The following is a 26,076-nucleotide window of genomic DNA, read 5'->3' on the forward strand; positions in this document are numbered from 1 at the left end:
TTATGGATTGAATTGTGTCCCTCAAAAATGTATGTCAACTTGTCTAGGCCATGAGTCCCAGGATTGTGTGGTTGTCCATCATTTTGTGATCTGAGGTGATTATCCTATGATCCTATGTGTTGTAAATCCTAACCTCTATGATGTTAATGAGGTAGGATTAGAGGCAGTTATGCTAATGAGGCAGGACTCAGTCTACAGGATTAGGTTGTATTTTGAGTCAATCTCTGTTGAGATATAAAAAAATCAAGCAGAGAGGGAAGAGACGTCGTAACGAGGAAAGAAACGCCTGGAGTAGAGCATATCCTTTGGACCTCGGGTCTCTGCACTGAGAAGCTCCTAGACCAGGGGAAGATTGATGACAAGGACCTTCCCCCAGAATCAACAGAGAGAGAGAAAACCTCCCTGGGAGCTGACACCCTGAATTTGGACTTCTAGCCTCCTAGACTGGGAGAGAATAAATTTATTTGTTAAAGCCATCCACTTGTGGTATTTCTGTTACAGCAGCACTAGATAACTAAGACATTCTTGAATTTGTAATTTTATTATTTCTAAGTGATTTGGTGGGGACTTTCAGGCTATTCTACATTTTTTTATTGTGTAATACTTGATACATAGCAAAGAATACATGTCTAAGTTTTGAAACATAATAATAAAGTGAATTATTTGTGAATCTATCATCCATCCGAAGAACTAAAACACGACTAGTGCCACTGGAGCTCCCCGTGCCTCTCCTCCCTGGTCCCACCCTCACCACCACTACCACCGCCACCACCCCTTGACCAACCAGGTTGCCACTGAAAACACACTGATTTCTACATCTAGTCATTTGTTTATTGTTGCTGCCACTGAACCACTGCAGACTTTGTACCCTGTGAAACTATAGCCCAGACATGGCTTCCCCAGCTCTCTAGACCAGAGGACCTCTGGGTAGCAACCCAAATAAGACTATTTCATCTCAATTGTGCTCACAGAATTACTTTACAGAGAATCTGAAGTCTGTTTTGATGGTCATCGCAGTGGAGCTATCAGGGCATCTAATCAACTGCTTTGTGCAGAACAGATGCTTATTAAATTAGCTAATCTAGGTTTGCTAGAGTCGGAATCGACTTGGTGGCACTGAGTTTGGTTTTTTTTTTTTTTTAATCAGATTTTATGGCTAAATATTCAGATACCAATGAAAATCGATACGGATTTTGATTTGAAACATACCATATCCTTTTAGGGTATCCTCAATAATTGGCATAGGTCCTCTGCCAAGGAATTCGTCACCCTGATCAATCAGAGCTTCCTTCACTGCCTCATATCCATGTAAGACCACTGTGAGCTGGGGTCCAATGTGCAGGGTGTAGACCGGGCCATACTCCTCAGCGAGCTGGAAGATATATGAGCAGCCATGTGAGTGCAGCTGTGAAATCTCTCAGTTGGAGGCTGTGAGTAGAAATTAAGTAATAATTTTACATGTGACTTAGCCTTTGCTCCAACAATTACATTCTAGGGATTTAACCTGAGGTATAGCCATTGATTCATTCTTTCCTTCATTTATATATATAACTCTTCAACAAATATTTACTAAGCACCTATACTGTGTCAGACACTGCACAGCCCAGGGACTCTCATGGAGCTTAATGTCTAGTGAAAGTGACAGGCAAACAAAATACATTTGCAATGCAAATTGAGCATAATTCTATGAAGGAAATTGAGTTGGGCAGTAATGGGAGAACTTAACAATATAAATTGGGTCAGGAAAGATATCTGTGAGGAGGTAACATTTAACTTAAAATTAAAGATAAAGAAGAAGCATACAGGATAAGGACCTGCAGGAGAGCTCACTTTGCAGATAAGAGCAAAGGATGAAATCCATATATTTACAGTAGTGTGTTCCAAGAGGAAACATAGAGAACTAAAATAGCCAATAATTGGGGGTTGATTTTCAAACTTATTTTGTATCTATGTAAAGGAATTCAAAGCAGCCGTTTGAAATTAGCTTTAGAAAGATAACTAATGGTATGGAACCATGCTAAAGTTCTAAATAAATTGCAAAAAATAAAATTACCTAAAAAATATGTTTGTATATTATTATGACCAGAACTTTTTTTGGTTTATGATTATTATCTCTAAAAAGCTTTCTTTTGGCTCCCTGATTTTTCTCTCTTGTCTTTTCCTTTCCTTCCTTCTTCTTCTTCTTTTTTTTTTTTTTTTTTTAAAGCTTTAGGTGAAAGTTTACAGCTCAAGTTAATTTCTCATTCAAAAATTTATACACAGTGTTTTGTTACACTGGCTGTAATCCCCACAATGTGACAGCGCGCTCCCCCTTTCCAACCCAGGTTCCCTGTGTCCATTCATCTAATTCCTGTCCCTTCCTGCCTTCTTGAGTTGCTTTTGGGCAGCTGCTGCCCCGCTGGTCGCCTACATTTGGTTGAACTAAGAAGCACGTTCCTCACAGGTGTTATTGTTTGTTTTATAGGCCTGTCTAATCTTTGGCTGAAAAGTAGGCTTCAGGAGTAGTTTCAGTTTTGAGTTAGCAAAGTGTCCAGGGGTTCCTCCAGTCTCTGTCAGAACAGTAAGTCTGGTCTTTTTTGGGAATTTGTATTTTGTTCTACTTTATTGTCAAACTCTGTCTGGGGCCCGCAATTTTGAGTCCTGTCATAGCAGTCGTGGTGGTAGCCGGGCACCATCTAGTTCTTCTGGGTTCAGGCTGGTGGAGTCTCTGGTTTATGTGGTCCATCAGTCCTCTGGACTAATATTTTCCTTGTGTCTTTGGTTTTCTTTGTCTCCTTGGCTCCAGATGGGATAGGACTAATAGATGTTTCTTAGATTGCCACTCGCAAGCTTTTAAGAACCCACATGCTACTTGCCAAAGTAGGATGTAGAACATTTTCTTTATGAACTGCTATGCCAATTGGCCTAGATATCCCCTGAGACTATGGTCCCCAGCCCCCAACCTCAGCAACTCTGTCCCTCAAGGTGTTTGGATGTGTCTAGAAAACTTCGATGCCTTTGCTTTGGTCAAGTTGTGATGACTTCCCCTGTAACCTTCCTTCTACTTTTTCTTTTTTTTTTTTTTCTTTTTCTTTCCTGCCTTTCCTTTTTAATCAAGTTTCATTTAAATGATAGAGAAATTTGCCACTTTGGACTCCTTTTTTCTATCCCAGAAAAATAAAACTACTTTCTTTGTTCCTCTGAATGAGAGAGTCTCTATATTCTTGGGTACAAACCTCCAGGGCCTCTTTTCCCACCTCGCTTTCAGGTAATGGCCTTAATTTCCTATTTCTCTGAGATAACAGAAATAGTCAGAAGAGTTCCATACACTGATACCATAGCATCTACACTTTTACCTGATCTGTGCCCATATACAAAGTTTTCTCTCCTGTTAATATGAACTCTCCACACTCCTAAAAAAAAGGCCAACTCCCATTTGCGTGTGTGTGTGTGTGTGTGTGTGTGTGTGTGTGTGTACTGGCTTCTACCCTCTTCCAGCTACTATGACATGACGCTCCTCTTTACAGAAAAACTCTTTGGAAATTTTGTCTATACCTGTTAGCTGCAATTTCTCCCCTTCATTGTCTTTTGAAATCACACCAGCCAGGTGTTGCCCACACCACTCCACTGAAATTTCTTTTATGAGGGTCACTGAAAACCTCTACACTGCTACATTAATGCACTTTGCATAGGTAAAATACTCCTTGAAATACACTCTTCCTTTGGATTCCAGAACACAACACTCTCCTGGGGCTCCTCCTATCTACTGGCTGCTCATGCTTACTCACCTTTACTGGTTCCTCCTCATCTTGTTCCAATTGTTGAGGTGTCCCGGGATTTAGGCCTTAGCCCTTAGTCCTCTTATCTTCTCTAGCTATACTCATTCCATACATGAGCCCATCCAGTTTCATGGCTTTAAACACATTCTATATTCTGACTCTTCAATTTACCTATGTAGCTGGACCCATACCCAGAACTGCAGCTCTATATATCCAACTGCTTACTCGCATGTCCACTCAGATGTTCAATAGGATTTTAAAATGTAATATGTCCAAAACTGAGGTCTTGATATCCCCTTTTGCCTACCTCCCCTACATCAAACAAACAAAAAACCTGATTTTGAGAGCAAAAGACATGATGGTGAATGTCTTAGTTATCTAGTGCTGTTATAACAGAAATACCACAAGCGGATGGCTTTAACAAAGAGAAATTTATTCTCTCACAGCCTAGGAAGCTAGAAGTCCAAATTCAGGGTGCCAGCTCCAAGGGAGGGCTTTCTCTATATGTTCGCTCTGGAGGACGGTCCTTGTCATCAGTCTTCCCCAGTGGAGGAACTTCTCAGTGCAGGGACCATGGGTTCAAAGGATACTCACTCCTGGCTCTGCTTTCACGGTGGTATGAGGTCTCCATGTCTCTCCACTCCCTTCTGTCTTTTATATCTCAAAAGAGATTGGCTCAAGATACAATACCATCTTGTAGACTGAGTCTTGCCTCATTAACATAACTGCTGCTAATTCTATCTCATCAACATCATAGATGTAGGATTTGCAACACATAGGAAAATAACATCAGATGACAAAATGGTGAACAATCATACCATACTGGGAATCATGGCCTAGCCAAATTGATACACATATTCTGGGGGGATACAATTCAATCCAGTGACAGGGAGGTAAGCAGCTATATGCTCCTATCCCCTCACAAAAAAATCAGAGAAAAACAAGCAGAAAGTACAACCAAACCAAACCCAAACCCATTGTTGTTGAGTCAATTTCAACTCATAGCAACCCTATAGTACAGAGTAGAACTGCCCCATAGGGTTTCCAAGGTAGATTGAAACTGCTGACCAAACTCTTAACCACTACACCGCTAGGGTTTTCCGGAAAATACAAAGTAAGTTTCAATAAATTTTAAAAGATTGAAATCATACAAAGTTTCTCCTCTGACTACCATGGAATGAAACTAAAAATTAATAACAGAGGAAAACTGGAAAATACACAAGTATGTTGAAATTAAACAACACATTATTAAACAGCCTTTGGGTCAAGGAAGAAATCAAGAGAGAAACCAGAATATACTTAGAGTTGAATAAAAATGAAAGCACAACATACCAATACTTCTGGGGTGTACCAAAGGCAGTGCTCAGAGGGAAATTTATAGTGGTAAATGCCTCCATTACAAAGAAGAAAGATCTCGAATTAATAACCTCAATTTTACAACTTGAGGAACTAGGAAAAGAAGAGAAAACTAAGCCCAAAGCTACCAGAAGGAAGAAAATAACAAAGAGTAGAGCAGGAATAAATGAAGTAGAAAAGAGAAAAACAATAGAATCAGTGAAACCAGAAATTGATTCTTTGAAAAGATCAAAGACACTACATGCACAAAAAGAAAACCATAGACTAATATCCCTAATAAATGTAGATGCAAAAATCCTCCACAAAATACTGTAAACCAAATTCAACAGCATATTAAAAGGATTATATATGATTATCAAGTGAGATTTATCCCTGGAACGCAAGGGTGGTCCAACATTAGAAAATCAATTAATAAAACAAAGGAAAAGAATCACCTGGTCATCTCAATCAACACTGAAAAGGCATTTGACAAAATCCAACAGCCTTTCATGATAAAAACACTCAAAAAACTAGGAATAGAAGGAAAATTCTTCAATATGATAAAGTGCATTTATGAAAAACCCACAGGTAACACCTTACGCAATGGAGAAAGACTGAGAACTTTCCCCTTAAGGTAAGAAACAACACAAGGATACCCGCTCTCACCACTCCTATTCAATATTGTACTGGAAGTCCTAGCCATATCAACTAGGCAAGACAAAGAAATAAAATTATCCAAATTGAGAAGGAAGAGGTAAAACTACCCCTATTCGCAGATGACGTGATCCTAAATATAGAAAACCCTAAAGAATCCACACCAAAGTGACTAGAGCTAATAAGTGAGTTAAGCATAGTTGCAGGATAGAAGGAAACCCTGGTGGCACAGTGGTTAAGTGCTACGGCTGCTAACCAAAAGGTTGACAGTTTGAAATCTACCAGGCGCTGCTTAGAAACTCTATGGGGGCAGGTCTACTCTGTCCTATACAGTCGCTACGAGTTGGAATCAAGTCAACCGGTTTTATTTTGGTTTGGCAGGATAGAAGGTCAATACACAAAACTCAGTTCTGTTTTTCTACATCAGCAATGAGCCATCTAAAAAGGAAATTAAGAAAACAATTCCATTTACAATAGCATCTAAGAGAATAAAATACCTAGGAATAAATTTAACCAGGGAGGTAAAAGATTTGTATGCTGAAAACTATAAACCATTTCTGAAAGAAATTAAATAAGACCTAAATAAATGGTAGGGAATTCCATGTTCATGGGTTGGAAGACTTAATATTGTTAAGATATTAATACTATCCAAAGCAATCTACAGATTCAATGCAATCCCGATCAAAATTCCAAAAGCCTTCCTTGCAGAAATGGAAAAGCCAATCCTCAAAATTTATGTGGAATTTTAAGGGGACCCTAATAACCAAAGCAATCATGAAAAAAAAAGAACATGGCAGAGGACTCACACGTCACAGTTTCAAAACATACTGTAAAGCTATGGTAACCAAAAGTGGAGTGATCTGCTTAAAACATACAGCACGTCATGTCACTCCTGCCTTTTCAGTGAAGCCTTCCTTGGACAGCCCATTTCAAATTTCAACCTCTGCTCCTCTTCTCTGTATGATTTCTCTCCACAGCATTTATAATATCTAAGATGCTGTATATTTTACTGATTTGTTTTGGTTATTGTCTGACTTCTCTCATTAGAATATAAGTTATGTGAGGCAAGGGTTTTACCTCTCTGTTCATTGCAGTGTTCCCAGAGTTTGTCAAAAAGTATGGACTCATTGGAAACCCTGGTGGCGTAGTGGTTAAGTGCTATGGCTGCTAACCAAAGGGTTGGCAGTTCAAATCCACCAGGTGCTCCTTGGAAACTCTGTGGGGCAGTTCTACTCTGTCCTATAGGGTCGCTATGAGTCAGAATCGACTCGACGGCACCGGGGCTGGGTAAGGCTTACAATCAGAGAAGAAACCTCCAGTACTGGTTCTTCTTTCCTGGAGAATATATTTTAAAACAATGAACAATGTCTTTTCCCCAAGAAGTATTTCAAAAGATGTGAATGTCAGTCCAGGTGGCAGGGTTGGGCTGCATCAGAGCAGGATGCTGGGGAAGGAAGTGGGATTACTCTTTAAAGATAAGATCACAAAGCCTCCCACAGATCATTTGGTATAAGATAATAATAATAATATTTAAAAAAAATAATAATATAGAAGGGCATTTATTACATTAGCCAGGCATTGTTCTAATAATTTGAATGCATTAGCTTAATAAATCTATACAATAGCTTCATGGACCAGTTACTATTATTATCCCCATTCACAGGTGAGTAACTTGCTTAAACTTACACAACTATTACGAGACAACCAAGACTTCTATGCAGCTCTAATATGCAAATTATTTCTGTTCGTAGACTCCACTTGCCTTTTAGTAAGTGTTACATGCTGAGGGGATTGGAAGCCTTTCAGTTAAAATATGTTCTGGGTCCAGAATTTTCTCATTCAGTAGAATTCAACCAATATCTCAGTTCAGATCAACACTCCTCACTACCTGCTGTAAAGTGATCCGGTCCAAAAAGGAAAAGGATTTTTTTTGTCCTGTAATACAGATACAGACACCCAAAAGTACCTCAGTGATGAGCAAAAGGAAGAAAGAATTGAGGCAAGACAGCCAACTGGCAGCAGTCTGAGATGCAGAGCCTGGAGATGACCAGCCCCAGAATCGAACCCCTTACCTTGCAGAGGGAACCAGGGATGTCCTTAGGGTTCAGTTGTAGCACATTCCCAATGATGGGAAGGGGAGCTGGGCCAGGGGGGAGCCTTCTCATTTTGTGACTTTTCCTCCACACCAAAAGGAAAATCAGGCAAGTGATACAAATCACAAGGGCAAGAGTAGTGATCTCCAGCAGCTCCATTTCAGCCACTAGATGTTAGGAACTGTCCAGGCTGCCTGTTCAAAAATAAACGTTTATATGTGAGATGTGCCCTGCCGGTCAAAGGCTGTTCTGAGTTTTTACACTCTCCTTGGAGTCAACCAACTGGAACTGATTCTGGGTTTATTTGCTTTGTTGAAGCTTGATATTAAGGATCATAGCTTTCCCTTCTCTCATTCTTAAAATCTGCAATTTTATCCCTTTGAGTGTCTGAGCATTTCCGTTACAAGTAATTTTTTTCTTTCAACTGATGATTCATTAAATATAAAGCTGTACTTTATTTTTCATGAGATTATGAAGCTGTTCACAAGTTGGCAAAAATGGCTGATCATATAGCCTCAGATCTGCAAATCTGTGTCATAAACAGAGTTGTCACAGTGGTCCTACGTAAACATCATTTTATCTTGTCTCCCATCAGTTAAAAGGCTACTGTGGTTTCTATTACTTATTATAGCAAACATTAAAAATCTATTTGGCGCTAAAATTCTTCATTAGACAGTTGCAATTTCATTATTTCTCTCTCATTTCAGAGTCACCTCTCTGTATTTCCTACAGACTATTTACATCAAACAGATTTGCATATTAGACTGCACTCACGTATCCCTTAGCACAACAACCAGGATGATATTTATATAAAGGGCAAGGGCAGCAGTGCCCTAGTGTAGCCTTTTGTGACTGGCTTCTTTCACCTGGCATACTATTTTTCTTTCTTTTTTTTTTTTTAATTGTACTTTAGATGAAGGTTTACAGAACTAGTTTCTCATCGAAGAGTTCGTACACACATTATTTTATGACACTGGTTAACAACCCCACGACATGTCAGTGCTCTCCCTTCTAAACCCTGGGTTCCCTATTACCAGCTTTCCCGTTCCCTCCTGCCTTCCAGTCCCTGTCCCAGGACTGGTGAACCCCTTTTGTCTTGTTTTGTTCCATGGGTCTGTTCAATCTTTGGCTGAAAGGTGAACCTCAAGAGTGACCTCATTACTGAGCTGAAAGGGTGTCCAGGGGCCATACTCTCAGGGTTTCTCCAGTCTCTGCCAGGCCAGCAGGTCTGGTCTTTCTTTTTGAGTCAGAATTTTGTTCTACATTTTCCTCCAACTCTGTCCGGGACCCACTATTGTGATCCCTGTCAGAGCAGTCAGTGGTGGTAGCCAGGCACCATCTAGTTTTACTGGACTCAGTCTGGTAAAGGCCATGATAGATGTGGTCCATTAGTCCTTTGGACTAATCTTTCCCTTGTATCTTAATTTTCTTCATTCTTTCTTGTTCTTGGAGGGGTGAGACCAGTGGAGTATCATAGGTGGCAGCTCACAGGCTTTCAAGGCCCCAGATGCTACTCACCAAAGTAGAATGTAGAACATATGCTTCACAAAATATGTTATGCCAATTGAGCTAGATGTTCCCTGAGACCATGGTCCCCACAGCACTCAGCCCAGCAATTCAGTCCCTCAGGGAGTTTGGATGTGTGTATGGTTTTTTTTTTTTTTTTTTTTTTATGGCGCTACCATGACCTTGCCTTGTACTTCCCCGGTGTTGTGTACTGTCTTACCCTTCATCAAAGTTCTCCACTTATCTATTGTCTATTAAGTGTTTTTCCATCCCCACCCCTCCCCTCCCTCGTAACCACCAAGGATTGTTTCTTTTTGCATGTAAACTTTTCCATGAGTTTTTACAGTAGTGGTCTCATACAAAATTTGTCCTTTTGTGATTGACTTATTTCACTCAGCATAATGCACTCCAGATTCATCCATGTTATGAGATGCTTCACAGATTCATTGTTGTTCTTTTTTTATCGCTGCATAATACTCCACTGTGTATGTACCACAGTTTATCCATTCATCTCTTGATGGGCATCTAGGTTGTTTCCATCTTTTTGCTATTGTGAACAATGGTGCAATGAACATGGGTGTGCATATGTCCATTCGTGTAAGAACTCTTATTTCTCTAGGATATATTCCTAGGAGTGGGATTGCTGGATCTATTTTTAGCTTTCTAAGGAAGCACCATATCGTTTTCCAAAATGGTTGTATCATTTTGCATTCCCACCAGCGGCACATAAGAATTCCGATCTCCCTGCAGCCTCTCCAACATGTTATTTCCTATTTTATTGATTCATGCCAGTAATGCTGGGATGAGATCGTATCTCATTGTGGTTTTGATTTGCATTTATTAATGGCTAGAGATCATGAGCATTTCCTCATGTGTCTGTTGGCCGTTTGAACATCTTCTTTGGTGAAGCATCTGTTCGTTTCCTTTGCCCATTTTTTAATTGGATTGTCTTTTCGTTGTAGGGGTGTTGGATTTTCTTTTAGATTTTAGAGATTAGACCTTTTTCTGATTTTTTAAAAATAATTTTTATTGTGCTTTAAGTGAAAGTTTACAAATAAAGTCAGTCTCTCACATATAAGCTTATATACACCTTACTACATACTCCCATTTACTCTCCCCCTAATGAGTCAGCCCGCTCCCTCCTTCCAGTCTCTCCTTTCGTGACCATTTTGCCAGTTTCTAGCCCTCTCTACCCTCCCATCTCCCCTCCAGACAGGAGATGCCAATACAGTCTCAAGTGTCCACCTGTTACAAGTAGCTCACTCTTCATCAGCATCTCTCTCCAACCCATTGTCCAGTCCCTTCCACGTCTGATGAGTAGTCTTCGGGAATGGTTTCTGTCCTGGACCAATAGAAGGTTTGGGGACCATGACTGCTGCGATTCTTCTAGTCTCAGTCAGACCATTAAGTCTGGTCTTTTTATGAGAATTTGGGGTCTGCATCCCACTGTCCTCCTGCTCCCTCAGGGGTTCTCTCTTGTGCTCCCTGTCAGGGCAGTCATCGGTTGTGGCCGGGCACCAACTAGTTCTTCTAGTCTCAGGATGATGTAAGTCTCTAGTTCATTTCGCCGTTTCTCTCTCTTGGGCTCATAGTTATCATGTGACCTCAGTGTTCTTCATTCTCCTTTGATCCAGGTGGGTTGAGACCAATTGATGCATTTTTTTTTTAGATGGCCGCTTGTTAGCATTTAAGACCCCAGACGCCACAGTTCAAAGTGGGATGCAGAATGTTTTCATGATAGAATTTATTTTGTCAATTGACTTAGAAGTCCCCTTAAGCCATAGTCCCCAAACCCCCGCCCTTGCTCCGCTAACCTTCGAAGCATTCAGTTTATCCAGGAAACTTCTTTGCTTTTGGTCCAGTCCAGTTGAGCGGACCTTCCCTGTATTGAGTATTGTCCTTCCCTTCACCTAAAGTAGTTCTTATCTACTAACTAATCAGTAAATAACCCTCTCCCACCCTCCCTCCCCCACCCTCCCTCCCTCCCCCCTCTCCTAACCACAAAAGAATGTGTTCTTCTCAGTTTATACTATTTCTCAAGAACTTATAATAGTGGTCTGATACAGTATTTGTCCTTTTGCATCTGACTAATTTCGCTCAGCATAATGCCTTCCAGGTTCCTCGGTGTTATGAAATGTTTCACAGATTCGTCACTGTTCTTTATCGATGTGTAGTATTCCATTGTGTGAATACACCATAATTTATTTAACCATTCATCCGTTGATGGACACCTTGGTTGCTTCCAACTTTTTGCTATTGTAAACAGGGCTGCAATAAACATGGGTGTGCATATATCTGTTCCTGTGAAGGCTCTTATTTCTCTAGGGTATATTCCGAGGAGTGGGATTTCTGGGTTGTATGGTAGTTCTATTTCTAACTGTTTAAGATAACGCCAGATAGATTTCCAAAGTGGCTGTACCATTTGACATTCCCACCAGCAGTGTATAAGAGTTCCAATCTCTCCGCAGTCTCTCCAACATTTATTATTTTGTGTTTTTTGGATTAATGCCAGACTTGTTGGAGTGAGATGGAATCTCATCGTAGTTTTAATTTGCATTTCTCTAATGGCTAATGATGGAGAGCATTTTCTCATGTGTCTGTTAGCTGCCTGAATATCTTCTTTAGTGAAGTGCTTGTTCATATCCTTTGCCCACTTTTTGATTGGGTTGTTTGTCTTTTTGTGGTTGAGTTTTGACAGAATCATATAGATTTTAGAGATCAGGCGCTGGTCGGAGATGTCATAGCTGAAAATTCTTTCCCAATCTGTAGGTGGTCTTTTTACTCTTTTGGTGAAGTCTCTAGATGAGCATAGGTGTTTGATTTTTAGGAGCTCCCAGTTATCTGGTTTCTCTTCGTCATTTTTAGTAATGTTTTGTATTCTGTTTATGCCTTGTATTAGGGCTCCTAACGTTGTCCCTATTTTTTCTTCCATGATCTTTATCGTTTTAGTCTTTATGTTTAGGTCTTTGATCCACTTGGAGTTAGTTTTTGTGCATGGTGTGAGGTATGGGTCCTGTTTCATTTTTTTGCAAATGGATATCCAGTTATGCCAGCACCATTTGCTAAAAAGACTCTCTTTTCCCCAATTAACTGACACTGGGCCTCTGTCAAATATCAGCTGCTCACATGTGGATGGATTTACATCTGGGTTCTCAATTCTGTTCCATTGGTCTATGTGCCTGTTGTTGTACCACTACCAGGCTGTTTTGACCACTGTGGCTGTATAATATGTTCTAAAATCAGGTAGAGTGAGGCCTCCCACTTTCTTCTTCTTTTTCAGTAATGCTTTACTTATCCAGGGCTTCTTTCCCTTCCATATGAAGTTGGTGATTTGTTTCTCCATCACATTAAAAAATGACATTGGAATTTGGATCGGAAGTGCATTGTATGTATAGATGGCTTTTCGTAGAATAGACATTTTTACTATGTTAAGTGTTCCTATTCATGAGCAAGGTATGTTTTTCCACTTAAGTAGGTCCTTTTTAGTTTCTTGTAGTAGTACTTTGTAGTTTTCTTTGTCTAGGTCTTTTACATCTTTGGTAAGATTTATTCCTAAGTATTTTATCTTCTTGGGGGCTACTGTGAATGGTATTGATTTGGTGATTTCCTCTTCGATGTTCTTTTTGTTGATGTAGAGGAATCCAAGTGATTTTTGTATGTTTATCTTGCACCCTGAGACTCTGCCGAACTCTTCTATTAGTTTCAGTAGTTTTCTGGAGGATTCCTTAGGGTTTTCTGTGTATAAGATCATGACATCTGCAAATAGAGATAATTTTACTTCCTCCTTGCCAATCCGGATGTCCTTTATTTCTTTGTCTAGCCTAATTGCTCTGGCTAGGACCTTTAGCACAATGTTGAATAAGAGCGGTGATAAAGGGCATCCTTGTCTGGTTCCCGTTCTCAAGGGAAATGCTTTCAGGCTCTCTCCATTTAGAGTGATGTTGGCTGTTGGCTTTGTATAGATGCCCTTTATTAGGTTGAGGAATTTTCCTTCAATTCCTATTTTGCTGAGAGTTTTTATCATGAATGGGTGTTGGACTTTGTCAAATGCCTTTTCTGCATCAATTGATAAGATCATGTGGTTTTTGTCTTTTGTTTTATTTATATGGTGGATTACATTAGTGGTTTTTCTAATATTAAACCAACCTTGCATACCTGGTATAAATCCCACTTGGTCATCGTGGATTATTTTTTCGATATGTTGTTGAATTCTATTGGCTAGAATTTTGTTGAGGATTTTTGCATCTATGTTCATGAGGGATATAGGTTTGTAATTTTCTTTTTTTGTGGTCTTTACCTGGTTTTGGTATCAGGGATATGGTGGCTTCATAGAATGAATTAGGTAGTGTTCCGTCATTTTCTATGCTTTGAAATACCTTTAGTAGTAGTGGTGTTAACTCTTCTCTGAAAGTTTGGTAGAACTCTGCAGTGAAGCCAACCGGGCCAGGGCTTTTTTTTGTTGGGAGTTTTTTGATGACCCTTTCAATCTCTTTTCTTGTTATGGGTCTATTTAGTTGTTCTACTTCTGATTGTGTTAGTTTAGGTAGGTAGTGTTTTTCTAGGAATTCATCCATTTCTTCTAGGTTTGCAAATTTGTTAGAGTACAATTTTTTGTAATAATCTGATATCATTCTTTTAATTTCACTTGGGTCTGTTGTGATATGGCCCATCTCATTTCTTACTCGGGTTATTTGTTTCCTGTCCTCTTTTTCTGATTTTTAATAGCCAATTTTTTTTTTTTTTTTTCCAGTCTGTAGGTTCTCTTTTTACTCTTTTGGTGAAGTCTTTTGATAAACATAAGTGTTTAATTTTTGGAAGATCCCAGTTATCTAGCTTATCCTCTGGAGCTTGTGTGCCGTTGGTTGTGGTTTGTATCCTGTTAATGTTGTTTATTAGGGCCTCTAGCATTGATCCTATTTTTTCTTCTATGAACTTCATGGTTTTTGGCTTTATGTTTAGGTCTTTGATCCATTTTGAGTTAGTGTTTGTATATGGTGTGAGGTATGAGTCCTGTTTCATTTTTTTGCAGATGGACATCCAGCACTATTTGTTAAAAAGACTGTCTTTTCCCCATTTGATGGACTTTGGGCCCTTGGCATAATGTTCTTAAGGTTCATCCATGTTATAGGATGTATCAGTACTTCATTCTTTTTCATGACTGTAAAAATATTCCATCATATGATATACGATATTTTATCCATTTGTCAGTTGACGGACATTTGTTTCCACTTTTTGACCATTATATGTCTGCTACGAACATCTATCTACAAGTCTTTTTGTGGACCTGTTTCATTTCTTTTGGGTGGATATCTAGGAGTAGAGCTACAGGGTCATATAGTAATTCTACGTTTAACTTATTGAGGAACCACCAAAATGTTTTCCACAGTGGCTGCAGCAGCAGTATATGGGGGTTCCAATTTCTCCATCCTCATTAACACTTGCTATTGTCCATCTTTTTTATTATGACCTTCCTAGTGGGTGCGAAGCGGTATCTCATTATAGTTTTGATTTGCATTTCCTAATGATGAGTGACACTGAATTTCTTTTCATGTCCTTATTGGCCATTTGTACATCTTCTCTGGAGAAATGTCTATTCAAATTCTTCACTCATTTTTAAATTGGGTTATTTTTGTCTTTGTTGTTGAGTTGTTATCCCCTAATCTTTAACTAGCGGACACACTCTCTTTCTTTAACTTCTTGCCTTTTTTTTTTATACACTCCTAACATTACATTCCTCCCATTTAGGTAACCTTACCACACTTGGATCACCACATGTCTCTCAGTTTCTCATACTATGGTGGGTTGCATGTTGCTGTAATACTGGAAGCTTTGCCACCAGTATTTCAAATATCAGCAGGGTCACCCTTGGTGGACAGGTTTCAGTGGAGCCTCCAGACTAGAAAGAAGGACCTGACAGTCTACTCCTGAAAAAACTGGCCAGTAGAAACCTTATGAACAGCCCTGGATCATTGTCTCATATATTGCCGGAAGATGAGCCCCTAAGGTTGGAGGGCATTCAAAATATGATTGGGGAAGAGCTGCCTCCTCAAAGTAGAGTACTAATGTGGATGCAGACAAGCTTTCGGGACGTTCATTTGCTGATGCTGCATGACTTCAAATGAGAAGAAATGGCTGCAAACACCCATTAATAACTGGAACGTAGAATGCACAAAGTATGAATCTAGGAAAATTGGAAGCCATAAAAAATGAAATAGAACCCATAAAGATTGATATTCTAGGCATTAGTGAGCTGAGATGGACTGGTACTGGCCATCTTGAACCAGACAATCATATGGTCTACTATGCCTGGAATGAAAAACTGAAGAGGAATGGCATTGCAATCATCATGAAAAAGAACATTTCAAGATCTATCATGAAGTACAATGCTGTTGGTGATAGGATAATACCCGTATGGCTACAAGGAAGATCAGTGAATATGACTATTACTCAAATTTACACACCAAACATTAATGCCAAAGATGAGGCAACTGAAAATTTTTATCACCTTCTGCAGTCTGAAATTGATCAAACATGCAATCAAAATGCATTAATAATTACTGGTGATCGGAATGTGAGAGTCAGAAACAAAGAAGAAGGATCGATAGTTAGAAAATACGGCCTTGGTGATAGATATGATGCTGGAGATCGCATGATAGAATTTTGCAAGACCAATGACTTCTTCATTGTAAATACCTTTTTCAACAACATAAACAGTGACTATACGTGTAGACCTCACTAGATTGAAAACACAAGAATCAAATTGACTACATCTGTGGAAAGAGATGATGGAAAAGCTCAATACCATTAGTCAGAATAAGGCCAGGGGCCAACTGCAGAACAGACTATCAACTGCTCATATGCAAGTTCATGTTGAAGCTGAAGAAAATAAAAACAAGTCCACAAGAGCCAAAATATGACCTTGAGTATATCCCACCTGAATTTGGAGACCATCTCAGGAGTAGATTTGACACACTGAACACTAATGATAAAAGACCAGACGAGTTGTGGCAAGACATTAAGGACATCATACATGAAAAAAGGAAAAGGTCATTAAAAAGATAGGAAAGAAAGAAAAGACCAAAATGGATGTCAGAAGAGCCTTTGAAACTTGCTCTTGAACGTAGAGTAGCTAAAGTGAATGGAAGAAATGATGAAATAAAGGAGTTGAACAGAAGATTTCAAAGGGCAGCTCGAGAAGACGAAGTCAAATATTTTAATGAAATGTACAAAGACCTGGAGTTAGAAAACCAAAGGGGAAGAATGCCCTCATCATTTCTCAAGCTGAAAGAATTCAAGAAAAAATTTAAGCCTCCAGGAGCAATATTGAGGATTCTATGGACAAAATATTGAATGAGGCAGGAAGCATCAAAAGCAGATGGAAGGAATACACAGAGTCACTGTACCAAAAAGAATTGGTCAATGTTCAGCCATTTCAGGAGGTAGCATATGATCAAGAACCTGTGGTACTGATGGAAGAAGTCCAAGCTGCACTGAAGCCATCGGCAAAAAACAAGTCTCCAGGAATTAACAGAATACCAGTTGAGATGCTCACTTGTCTATGGAAGAAATTTGGGAGAGATCCATATTTGTGCCCATTCCAAAGAAAAGTAATCCAACCGGATGTGGAAATTATTGAACAATATCATATGCAAGTAAAATTTTGCTGCAGATAATTCAAAAGCAGTTGTAGCAGTACATCGATAGGGAGCTGCCAGAAATTCAAGCCAGGTTCAGAAGGCAATATGGAACAAAGGAGATCATTGCTGATGTCAGATGGATCTTGGATGAATGCAGAGAATACCAGAAAGATGCTTACCCTGTATTTTATTGACTATGCAAAGGCATTCGAGTGTGTGGATCATGACAAATTATGGGTAACTATTGTGAAGAATGAGAATTCCAGAACACTTCGCCATGCTCATGAGTAACATGTACATAGAACAAGAGGCAGTCATTCGAACAGAGCAAGGGGATACTGCATGGTTTAAAACCAAGAGGGGTGTGTGTCAGGATTGTATCTTTGCACCATACTTATTCAATCTGTATGCTGAGCAAATAATCTGAGAAGCTGGACTATATGAAGAAGAATGGGGAATCAGGATTGGAGGAAGACTCATTAACAACCTGCGATATGCATATGACATAACCTTGCTGCTGAAAGCAAAAAGGACTTAAAGCACTTACTGATGAAGATCAAAGGCTACAGGCTTCAGGATGAATTACACCTCAACATACAGAAAACACAAATCCTCACAGCTGGCCCAATAAACAACATGATGATAAATGGAAAAAAGATTGAAATTGTCAAGGATCTCATTTAACTTGGATCCACCCATGGAAGCAGCAGTCAAGAAATCAAACGCCACATTACACTGGGCAAATCTGCTGCGAGAGACCTCTTTAAAGTGTTAAAAGGCAAAAATGTCACTTTGAGGACTAAGGTGCACCTGACCCAAGCTTCATATGCATGTGAAAGCTTGACAGTGAATAAGGAAGAACTGATGCCTTTGAAGTATGATGTTGGTGAAGAATATTGAATATACCATGGACTGCAGAAGAATGAAAAAGTCTATCTTGGAAGAAATACAGCCACAGTGTGCCTTGGAAGCGAGAATGCCAAGATTTTGTCTCACATACTTCGGACATGTTATCAGGAGGGACAGGTCCCTGGAGAAGGATGTCATGCTTGGTAAAGTAGAGGGTCAGGAAAAGAGGGGAAGATTTTTGATGAGATGGATTGACACAGTGGCTGCAACAACAAATTCAAATACAACAACGATTGTGGGGATGGCTTAGTTTTGTTATGTTGTACATAGGGTTACTATGAGTCAGAACCGACTTGATGGCACTTAACAACATCACACTTGGAATTCTTTGTTTGAGGTCTACCTTCCCATGAGATTGTTGATTCTAAGAAAGCAGAGAATGTGTTTGTCTTGGTCACTATTGTCTTGTTTACTGTTTGTGTATTATTTTATACATGTTAGGTTTCCTGGCACATACTAGTCAATAAGCACTTGTCAAATTGAATTGAATTTGATGTTCACATTGTTTCTCCTGTTGTGTCTGGAGGGTTGCTTTCTTTAGTTTCTGTTGGTTTAACAGTATACTGGCCACTTTTTATGCCCCTGGACCTCGAAGTTAGTATGTTATTCCAGTTCTAATGCATTTGGCATCAAGGTGGGTTCCTTTCAAAACGCGTGAAGCTCAGCAGACCAGAGTTGGAGCCTCCATTTGTGTAGGTTCAGCATTCTATTAGGTGATGCTTCCTGGACGTGTTAGCTACGTAAACTTGTGCCTTTTTCCTCCCTTTATTTCTGTGAGATAAGGCTTGCAAGCATAATTATGGCTTTTCCGTGTGATAGTTAGGGATCCCTGATGGGCTTGTTTTTTATCATATTTGGAAAATTGGAGGTTCCCATGTAACTTAATGGAAAACACCCACGATAAATTCTCTGTTTAGTTCTTACTGGTATATTGTCATACCACAGACCGGTGGTGCCAGAGTGCCACTCGCCTTCTTGGTGGCTTGTATTAAAAAAAAAAAATACCAGATCATATTTCTCAAAATCCATCTTACCAACCAAAAATTTAAACACACTCAATTCAAAAGCATGCATTTCAATACTGAAAACACATGCACCAAAAAAAAATTGTTTTCAAATAAAAATTTGGTGATCAAATTGCTGAAGAGGTTTTTGGAGTCACCTCCTCCATAGTGATTTGGACTTTAGCTGTTTCTGGCCATAAAAGCAACTCATAAGTCTGGTTTTGTAACTTTTATGACACACAGTGTCTGGTCAGGAGATTAGTAACTAGGGCAAAGTCTGGGGAGTTGGATGGAGTTCAGTAAAAGTCCAAAAGTTCAAGGGAATGAAGTTCAGTGACATTATGGCAGGAAGGCAAAGTCTCAGTGGAGCTCCAGCAGAAAAGGGTCTCAGGTAGGGCTGGAGGCTATAGCCTCCATAGTGACCTAAAGCAGACTGGTAATTTTTCAGAATGAAGGCTACCTCAGACTCTTTTTACTATTGGGTTCTTCAGAATTTAAAGTTTCAGTCTTTGTTTTAGGTCGCTGCTCCAAGAAATTAGCAATGGAAGATTATTTGTTAGCACAAAGTCAAGGTCCTGAGAGTAGAATAAACAAATAGGGATATCCTAGTAGGAAAAGACATTGCATATGTGATAACAGTGTGTGTGTGTGTGTGTGTGTGTGTGTGCGTGCTGTGTTTGAGCTGCTGCTACCTTTAGGATATGGTGGCTTAACACAACACAAATGTATTCTCTCACAGTTCTGGAGGCCAGATGTCTGAAATCAAGACGTTGGCAGGACCATGTTCCTCCAAGGGTTCTAGGCAAGAATGCTTCCTTGACTCTTCTAGCTTCTGGTAGTTTCTGGCAATTCTTGGTGTAGATGCTTGTAGATGCATCACTCCAATCTCTGCCCCATCTTCATATGGCCTTCTCCCCTGAGCCTGTGTTTCTGTGTCCAAATTCCCCTCTTCTTGTTAGGACGTAAGTCATACTTTATTTAGGGGTCCACCCTAAAACAGAATGATCTCATCTTAACTCGATTACATCTGCAAAGACCCTGTTTCCAAATAAGGTCACATTCACAGGTTATGGGTAGACATGAATTTGGGGGGGGGGCACTATTCAATCCAGTACAGATATAATATGCAGTTCCTAAGGAGGAACCCAAACACAGATCTTTTTCTAGTGAGTGACCAACAAATATATGAAAAGATGCTCAACTTCACCAGTAATCAGAGAAATGAAGATTAAAGCTACAATGAAATACTATTCTTCACCCATCAGGTTGACCAAAATGAAATATTCTGACATTATCAAATAATAGCAAGAACACAGGAAAAATAGGATGTCTCACACACTGCCACTGAGAGTATGAATTGGTGCAAGTCACTACGGAGATCATTTTGGCAGTATCTAGTAAAATGGAAAGTGTATTTATTTTTTGACCCCGAAATTCCACATCTGGGTATATAAAAAAAAAGAGAAATTCCCCCCACGTGCAAGGCACTGAAAAGGCTGTTTACTACATCATAGAAAAAAAACTTAGAGAAATCATTAGTTGCCCATGTCAGTGAAAAACAGAGAAAAATAAAAACCACATAAATGCATATGATGACACTGTGTGGGCTGTTCATACAATAAGGCACTCCAAAAGTTAAAAGGAATGAATTAAGTGTATGATATATGTGTGTGTATACGTATATATATTATATATATACGATATATATATATAATTCTGTTGTCGTTGTTAGTTGCTGTTGAGTTGGCTCCAACTCACAGCAACCTTATGTGTAACAGAATGAAATGTTGCCCACTCCTGCACTATTTCTATGATCTTTGATATGCATAGTCCACTGTTGAGGCTATCATGTCAATCCATCTCACTAAGGGTTGCCCTTGTTTTTGCTGACCCTCTGCTTTACAAAACATGATATCCTTTTCTAGGGATCGGTCTCACCTGATGAACTTTTTGGTTAGCAGGGGTACCTCTTAGCCACTACACCACCAGGAGAGCAGAGGAAATTTGTAGAAAGCCCAGACTTATTTGACTTATTTCCAAGAGCAGTACTAGAGCTAAGCAAAAGAAAGGAGTAGAAAAAAAACAGTAAGGGGCTAGGAGTGGTGAGAAATCAAAGACAGAAAGGCTGTGGTGGCACTACTAAGAGGAGCTTGGAGGCCCTCCCATCTGTTCTTTGAGATGGACCGTTGACTTTTCTCTAGGGATGCAAATGCAGCTTTGAGACAAGTCACCTGGACTTCCCTTTCAACCAGGTTGCTGCCCCTAAAAAAAAGCCCCTAAGCTCCATGTAAATACAAATTCCAGATACAACCACTGGAAGGGGGCGAGAGGTGGCCGGGCAAGGAGGACTAGAAGCAGAATAGATGGAAAAGAATAGAAGACAGAAGAGAAAAAAGAGAACATAGAAAGAATAAAAGGAAGTAGATGGTTTCCAAATTTTCTAGGGTTTTATTATTCTGAAGTTTGTCAAAATCAAACTAAGATTGGGGCAGTCAGTAATCGCTGGGTCTATCTGAAAAAAAAAAAAGCTCCTTTAAATAATGTTTTGCTTAGTTGTGCTCACAACAGTACGGTTTGTTCAGTAGTTTTGTTCAAGTCAATGCAACAAGCTTTTTTACTGAGAACCTAATATGCACCAGGCTCTCTGCATAGCAATGAGAACACAAGGATGATGACATGATCCCTGTCCTGAGACACTCACATTCTAATGCAGGACATGGATAAATTTACCACCAATTGCAATACAATATGATATGCATTGTGATAAGTAAAGAGAAGGGGCATCTAACACAGCCTGGATCTGAGAAGTCTTGAGTGTGTGTTAAATCTTAAAGAACCATTAAGAGTTAGCCAGCTGGAGGAATAAGTATACCTGTGCTGATTCACTGTATATAGGGACAACATACACCTACTCCTCACTTATTGACTATCTCGTTATCTGACATTTTGCACTTAGGACAATAGTAAAAAATCTAATATTTTGTGCAGCAATGACGCATCTGACAGTAAATGCTGAGGCGCGAGGTGAGAGTAACACTGGCTGTGACGGTTATGTGTTATCTTGGCTGGGCCATGATTCTCAGTGGCTTGGCAGTTCTGTAATGATGTAATTTGGCAGTTACGTAATGATGTAATTTGGCAGTTATATAATGATGTAGTCATCCTCCATTTTGTGATCTAGTCATCTTCCATTTTCACGTAATGTTGACTTTTGCATAACAACCTGGTCTTTGGAAATGAACCATGTCATTAAGAGAGGAGTGAGTGTACATGCTTTCAAGCACCAACCAGAAATGGTAAGGGTAATGTGATGGTTAAGATTGTGTCAAACTTGGCTGGGCCATGATTCTCAGTGTTTATATGTAATCACTCCCATGACTGAATCTGCTGTGAGTAGCCAATCAGTTGAGACTTTCCTTGGACATGTGGCCTGCATCTGAATTTATGCAGACGTTCTGGCTTTTTTGTTCACTTTGGATCCTGCGCCTGCCTCCCATTCATCTGACCTCTGGCTCTTGGGACTTGAGGTACCAGCTTATCTGCAGACCTTGGGATTTATTGATCTTCACAGCCTCAGAGTAGTACCCCTGCTGTCGGACCTGTGGATCTTGGGTTTGCCAGCCCCTGCAGCTGTGTGAATCGAGAGCAGTCTCTATCCTAATCCACGGAGTTTGGACGTTCCAGCCTCTAGAACTGCATGAACCATTTCCTTGATATAAATCTCTCTCTATATATATTTATGTGCTTTACTGGTTTTGCTTCTCTAGAGAACCCAGCCTAAGACAGGGAGGAATTCTCTAGTGGAGCCCCTTAGCACCGTGCTCCATGCTTGACTGTTGGTGGACTGTAGAAATGTTTTTCCCACCTCTGTAGAAAATCTCTGTTGTGTGTTGATGGCATTAATAGTCCCTGTACTTATCTGAGGAGCCTGGATAGCACAGTGGGTGCTAGCCCAAAGGTTGGTGGTTCAAACCTACCAGCTGCTCCATAGGAGAGAGACGTGGCAGTCTGCTTCCGTAAAGATTTACAGACTTGGAAACCCTACAGGCAGTTCTACCCTGTCCTGTAGGGTCACTGAGTCAGAATCAACTCGATGGCAGTGGGTTTAGGTTTTCTGGTGGTATGTCTGGCCACAACTTAACTCACACAGTTCTACTCTGACATACATGGCATTGCCATGAGTCAGACATGACTCAATAGCAACTGGTTTAGGGTTGGTTTAACCCTTATCCAGAATTTCTGGAACTATACACCATTTCCCTTCTCGTGAAAATGGTTTCCTCTTGGTGATAAGAGGCTGCAAAGGCCACAGGCTCACACTCTCCCAGCTGCTATCAGAGGCTATTTAGACCAAATGTGATCCAGGGGCTGGTTTCAGGGGCTGTCTCCTTTAAGTTCTTGGAAAATGCTTCATAATAAAAATAGCTAGCATTTATGGAGCCAGGCCCTGGGCTAAGGTCTCTACATGCTACATCCCATTTAATTCTCAAAAGCTGTATGAAGTAGATACTATTACTCCCTTCTTAAAGATGAGGAATGAAGAATTAGAGAGGTTCAGTAACTAGCAAAGGGCTGAATAGTTGAATAGTGTCTCCCCAAAATTCACATCCACCCGGAGCCTCACAATGTGACTTTATTTGGAATTAGAGTCTCTGCAGATGTAATTAGTTAAGATGAGGTCATACGGGATTATCCCTTTTGCTAAACTTCTATTGCAGGCCGCACATCCTCTAAATTGAACAACTAGTGTCCTTATAAGAAGGCCAGGTAAAGACAGAGACACACACAGGGAATACCATGTAAAGACAGAGACAGACCCTGGAGTGATGCATCTACAAGCCAAGGAACACAAGGATTGCCAGGAACCACCAGAAGCTAGAAGCAGCAAGGAGGATTCTTCCCCAGAGCTTTTGGAGGGAGCATTTCCCGGCCAACAACTTGATTGCAGACTTCCATCCTCCAGAACTGACAGAGAACAAATTTGTGTTGTTATAAGCCACCCAATTTGTGGTACTTTGTCACAGCAGCCCTAGGAAACTAATACAGGAACCAAGATTTAAACCTAGGTCTGTCTGAGTCCACAGTCCACTAATCCAGCTGCAGTGACAGCACCTGTTACTCAGAGTGGCAGCACCAGGTACCCAACAATGATGGCTCACAGCAGAGGTGAGCGGAAGTTGATGACTCCTAATTTGAACAACTTCTTGGGTCGCCGCAGCCTGACAGATCAGTTTTACACACTTGTAGATCCACTTCCAAAAGGTTGATCTTTCTGGAAATAACTGTCACGCTGTGCAGCTCTCCTACAGCACTTTCTCCCCCTGAGGGCAGAAAAGTCAATCCATGAGTCACCAATTCCCATCACACACAGCCATCAGCTTATCCCTTTTACTGACCTCTAATATAGGACCATACATTCTCTGAAATCTCTCTAAATTCAGAGCTCTCATATCCCTAAAATTCATAGCTTCAAAGAATATAAAGCGTTGTGATGAAGAGCTTGGATCTAGAATATAAGAAGCTCAAAGCCTTACTTTGCCAATCATTATTCATGTGATCTCGGGTAAAGCAACCTCTCTAAACCTTAGCTACAAAATGAGGTTAACAATAGGGCCTGGTAGGGTTGTGAGAATTCAAAAAGAAAATGCCTGAGATGAGCACCTGGGCCATGCATGCCCAATAAATGAAAACTGTTATTCATAAGGGCTTCCAACAGGAGCCTATCAGGCCCCCTAGAACTCTTCAAAGGGGCCCAATGATCTTCATTTTAAAATGCAACAGCATATGATGCTCCCACTGCCTGGGACACCCTCCACCATCACCATCTTCAGCTGGCTACCTCCTGTCCATCTTTAAAAATTCAGCTGAGATCGGATATTGTCTCCTAGAAATCACCAGGCTAGACTGGTCCTCATCTGTGGCCCCACAGCATCTAGTGTTCTTCCTCCTGTGGTACTCATTACATTGTTGTAATTGCCTACACACAGGGCCATCAGCCTTTTTGTTGCTTCAGCAGCTAGCGCATAGTAGGTGCCTGATAAATACTTACAAGAAGAATAGACGTTTTTGAAGATAAAAAGAGTAATAGATGGAAAGAAGTAGAAAAATGGGTAAAAAAAGGAATAGAAAAAAAGAAAGATGGAAAGATAGGCACTAATTCCAAAGAAACATGGAAAGCAAAGTAAGGGGAAGTGAGGAAAATGCCATTCTGAGTTATGGGCTATGCAATAACAGGCACTAAGAGTGAGCAGGAAACCCTGGTGGCATAGTGGTTAAGTGCTACGGCTGCTAACCAAGAGGTCGGCAGTTCTCATCCACTAGGTGCTCCTTGGAAACTCTATGGGGAGGTTCTACTCTGTCCTATAGGGTCGCTATGAGTAGGAATCGACTCAGTGGCAGTGGGTTTGGTTTTGGTAAGAGTGAGCAATGAACTAATAGTGAATCAGATCTAAATACTTATACGGAGGCAAGACACGAGGAGACCAAGAGAAGACTGAGAAGCTGCCCCAGCTTTGTGAGATACTCCTGGAGAGCTGTGGTTAAGGTTTAAATTTCAGCTAGCTTAGCTCACAGCTGCTGAAGACATAAGTCACGTATTATTGTTTCTGTGTATGTATCAGGCATTGTGCCCATTCTGTCCACTGCAGGAATTTACAGCCCATTCCAAAAGACAGAAACATACATTGACTCCTATACACACCAGGTGAACTAACTTATCTCATTAATTACCGTGTGAAATCATTAGGTCCATTAAGATTATCTTGTTGAACCACTGAAGAGTAGACAGGTCAGAGATTTCAGGCAATTTCCCATGGGTACACATTCAGTCAGTCCTGACATGGACACTCCAGCCCAGTTTCTAAGTCTGTTTCTCCACCACTCCTCGATGCCTTTAACAGAGTACTTAAATAGGACAGATGAGTGGCTGCGGGTGGTTAGCAGAGTTCACTCCTGTGATATTGAGAAGCTGAAAGTGGAGCTGGGCTTTGAAGGATGTGTGCAATCAACGGGGAGTTCTTAAGTGACATGCTTATTCCTACCACTTGACAGTATTTCATATTAGTCACTGTGTTCTTTCATGCAACAAAATTGACCAACTCGTGGGCCAGGCACTAAGTTAGGCATTAGCAATAGGTACAAACTCCCAGGAACAAGACAGTGATAGTCCCTGCCCTCACAG

At 40.3% G+C, this 26,076-nt stretch overlaps 2 protein-coding genes across 4 annotated transcripts in view; both read right to left on the reverse strand.

The window, feature by feature from the left end:
- Positions 1-7,999, reverse strand: part of LOC126059332 (cytochrome P450 2C23-like) — a 52,036-nt gene extending 44,037 nt beyond the window's left edge. The window contains exons 1-2 of the mRNA XM_049855018.1: positions 7,820-7,999; positions 1,210-1,372 (exon numbers count right to left, since the gene is read on the reverse strand). Coding sequence (XP_049710975.1) covers positions 1,210-1,372; positions 7,820-7,999 — 343 coding nt within the window. The remainder of the gene's footprint in view (positions 1-1,209; positions 1,373-7,819) is intronic.
- ERLIN1 (ER lipid raft associated 1) overlaps positions 7,947-26,076 on the reverse strand; it is a 58,904-nt gene continuing 40,774 nt past the window's right edge. The window contains exon 11 of one of the 3 annotated variants that reach the window (XM_049855022.1): positions 7,947-8,034. In XM_049855022.1, the coding sequence (XP_049710979.1) occupies positions 8,008-8,034 (27 nt within the window). In that variant the 3' untranslated portion in view covers positions 7,947-8,007. Of the gene's footprint in view, positions 8,035-19,763; positions 19,888-20,617; positions 24,218-26,076 lie in introns of those variants that run through there. The other 2 variants (XM_049855023.1, XM_049855024.1) reach the window with 2 other exon arrangements.

The sequence above is a fragment of the Elephas maximus genome, chromosome 16 (genome assembly GCF_024166365.1).
Source record: "Elephas maximus indicus isolate mEleMax1 chromosome 16, mEleMax1 primary haplotype, whole genome shotgun sequence".
Taxonomy (NCBI): Eukaryota; Metazoa; Chordata; class Mammalia; order Proboscidea; family Elephantidae; genus Elephas; species Elephas maximus.